This window comes from Austrofundulus limnaeus, unplaced genomic scaffold (assembly GCF_001266775.1).
Source record: "Austrofundulus limnaeus strain Quisiro unplaced genomic scaffold, Austrofundulus_limnaeus-1.0 Scaffold173, whole genome shotgun sequence".
Lineage (NCBI taxonomy): Eukaryota > Metazoa > Chordata > Actinopteri > Cyprinodontiformes > Rivulidae > Austrofundulus > Austrofundulus limnaeus.
Genome location: NW_013952575.1, coordinates 49,902 through 53,136, shown reverse-complemented (window position 1 = coordinate 53,136; position 3,235 = coordinate 49,902). Strand labels below are relative to the sequence as shown.

The 3,235-nt window shown below is 40.0% G+C and overlaps 1 protein-coding gene across 1 annotated transcript in view; it reads right to left on the bottom strand.

Annotated features, from left to right (window-relative positions):
• Positions 1–3,235, bottom strand: part of LOC106523986 (multiple epidermal growth factor-like domains protein 6) — a gene marked incomplete at its 5' end in the record, with an annotated part of 34,040 nt that overhangs the window by 22,120 nt on the left and 8,685 nt on the right. Inside the window, 4 exon segments of the mRNA XM_014017589.1 lie at positions 678–806; positions 957–1,088; positions 1,349–1,474; positions 2,433–2,567. Of these exon segments, the coding sequence (XP_013873043.1) occupies positions 678–806; positions 957–1,088; positions 1,349–1,474; positions 2,433–2,567 (522 nt within the window).

Sequence of the window (3,235 nt, the reverse complement as noted above, 5' to 3'; positions counted from 1 at the left end):
CTGCAGCTGTATGCTTTTATTTTTTTTATGTCAGGCTGTCGCGGAGCACTCCACTCCTCTGTCCGAGGCTGATGTGGTGTGAGGCGGACAGCTCTTTCGTCCTGGCCACACCTCTGCTCTCTAACCCCCCCTCCCCTACCCACTTTGATGCATTTTTCAAATTTCGCCTTGGGGCGGAGTTATCTTTTCACAGTGGGGGGTGGGGGGGTAAGATACACTTTAAGAAATGATAATGATGACAGTCTAGGCAGTAGGACTATTAGCTGTCTACTGTACCCACTTTCTGCACAACACAACTGATGGTCCCAACCCCATTTATAAGGCAAGAAATCCCACTTATTAAACTTTGACAGGGCACACCTGTGAAGTGAAAACCTTTTCAGGTGACTACCTCTTGAAGCTCATCAAGAGAATGCCAAGAGTGTGCGAAGCAGTAATCAAAGCAAAAGGTGGCTACTTTGGAAAAACCTAGAGCATAAAACATATTTTCAGTTGATTCACACCTTTTTGTTAAGTATATCATTCCATATGTGTTAATTCATAGTTTTGATGCCTTCAGTGTGAACCTACAATTTACATAGTCAGGAAAATAAAGAAAACTCTTTGAATGAGAAGGTGTGTCCAAACCTTTGGTCTGTACTGTATTTGTATTACTCGTCTGCCCAGTAAACTCATACACGTTGCGCAGTCATGGCCACTTCTGCCAGGAGGACACAGGCAGAGTCCAGTCTTGGGGTCACAACTGGCACCAGGGTGGCAAGAACAGGGTGTCAGACAGCCTGGTCCATAAAAACCTGCAGGACACCCTGTGTACAACAAAAAAAAAAAAATCCTTATAAAAAAGTTCTTCATGAAGCAGCAGAAATTATTCAATTTATTCAAAACCTAACTTTAAGTGATTGTGTAACAAAAAACTTATGAAATAGCACTTCAATTTAGCTTTTATGCAAACTCACCATTTTGACAGAGGTTTCCCATGAAGCCTGCCTTGCAGTCACACATACCAGTTTGCTTGCTGCAGGAGGCGCTATTCGCACAGTCAGGGCAAGGATGTTGGCACCTTGGCCCCCAGAATCCATCAGGGCAGTCTGGGAAGGAGCAAGTCATGTTCAGACAAAAGGATCAGTAAACAAATCCTGATGGTTATTTCATGTGAAGCCTTGCAGTAAAACTTGCTTAAAAAACATTGGGCACTTGCAAATCAGTTCGTCATAAAGGAGCGTAAAACTGTTGTTCAATGACTTGCAAATACAGTAAACTTGTAATGTCAGTGAGTTTAAACTAGAACTTGTGGTCTTGTGTTTCCTCTTCAGACTATTATCAAAGGGCCGTGTGACAAAATAAATACCTTCTTGGCATGAGTTTCCTGTCTTCCCAGCAGGACAAATGCACTCTCCAGTTACAGGATCACAGGGAGCTCCTTGGCAGTCACAGGTCAGGCGACAGTTTTCACCAAAGCTTCCTGCTTGACATGCTGATAACAAACAAACACGAGAATTAAAAGCAGAGACGGGTAAAACAGCGGTCACAGAGAAGAGTCTGGGTAAGAAAAGCGAACTGCACAAGGGAAAGTTTAGAAAAAAAACTTTTATTCTGCTTCTGCCAAAAGCTTCTGGAGTAGTAACCATAGTAAATCATCACTGTCAAGATCCAACCTGCAACTTGAGCTTATAAAAAACAAAACAAAACAAAAAAATCCACAAAAAAAATAAATTATAGACTTGTTTATTTGTCTTAGACAAACTCAGCTGAGCCTACACGTCTTTTCTGCATTAATAGTAACATAGTTTAGAGGAATTCTGCTCTGTTGTTTTAGTCCAGTTCACAAAAACAAATTTCAGCTCATAAAGAAATGTCAGTATCAGTTTGGAACACAGAGCAGAGGGTTGAACTTATCATCAACCTTCAGAATAAACAGCTAGAGGACACCCTGCTGTGCAGGAAAAGTCGTCTGTGACGTTGTGCAGCTTAAAACAATAAGAACACCTACGCATCCAGCTGAAATCAAGACAAAGACATATTTATTGTATTTCACCCTTTAAATGCGTTCAGTTTATCAAAAGAAACATATTTTTATATTTGCTTCTTTGGATGAATTGAATACATTTAAAGATTGATGCTAGAAAGGGTGCAGATTAGCAAAAAATTTCTGATGTCAACATGTAACCGTACGAAGACCACTTCATATATCCCGCACACACTCTTGTATTTAATGATGATATCAGTGGACTGTTCATTTATATTAAAATACCTTTTGAACATCTGTAAGGCAGTGAATTATAATAAAAATGTTAAACTCAACCAAAATTGGAATAACTTGACATCAGTTTTTATTTTTTGTTGTTRTTGTTTTTTCCTGTTTGTATTCAGTTATTTGTATTTTATTTAAGTGTTTGTCCTTTGCGGTGCTTCAAAGCAGCCTTTCGTCTCACCCAGCTGACACAGATCTCCATGAAGGCCTGCAGGACACTGTTTGAAGCAATCTCCAGTCCTGGGATCACATGACCCTCCACCTGGACAGTCACATGGCTGCTCACAGCCGGCACCAAAGAAGCCTGGATCGCACTCTGCATTGGGACGCAAAACAAGGGGAGCATGAAACTGTGACAAAACGCAAAACATTTTATGAAAATCTCTGACGACTTCATTAATTACTTTTCTGTTACAGATCATTATATCAAAATAACATTTTTAAGTGCCTGTGGCATGTTTTTTGTGTTAAATATGAATGCCATTTTTGAAAGACAACATTTAATAACATTAATAATGTTTTTTTTTTTGCTTTTTGTGTTTGAAGCATAAAGAAAGTGAATATTTCATGTTTATTATCACTAAATGGCTGAGTTTGTGTTGTATTACTTAAAGGGGCAATATCATGTAAAATCAACTTTTTTGAGTTTTAAATCATGTTATAATGTTTGTAATGTGTATAATGTTATACTGTCATTAAAAAACATGTCCAAATCCTTGCTCTGAATCATTCATGCATGTTTGATAAATCCTGCAGCGTTTTTAAGCAGCCATGCTGAGGAGCAAAACGACAGGTGGGGACCAGAAACGCCTTTTGGGACCATCTCTGCCTCTGGGATGTGTCTCCAAGCCGAGCTTCCTCATTACGAAGCACACCTCCCCACCCCCCCATCCCACACACCCCACCCATAACTCCAGCAGGCTCTCGGCAGTAACAGAGCAAAGTGAAAGTGAAACTTAAGCTGTCTGCTGCTCTCAACACTAC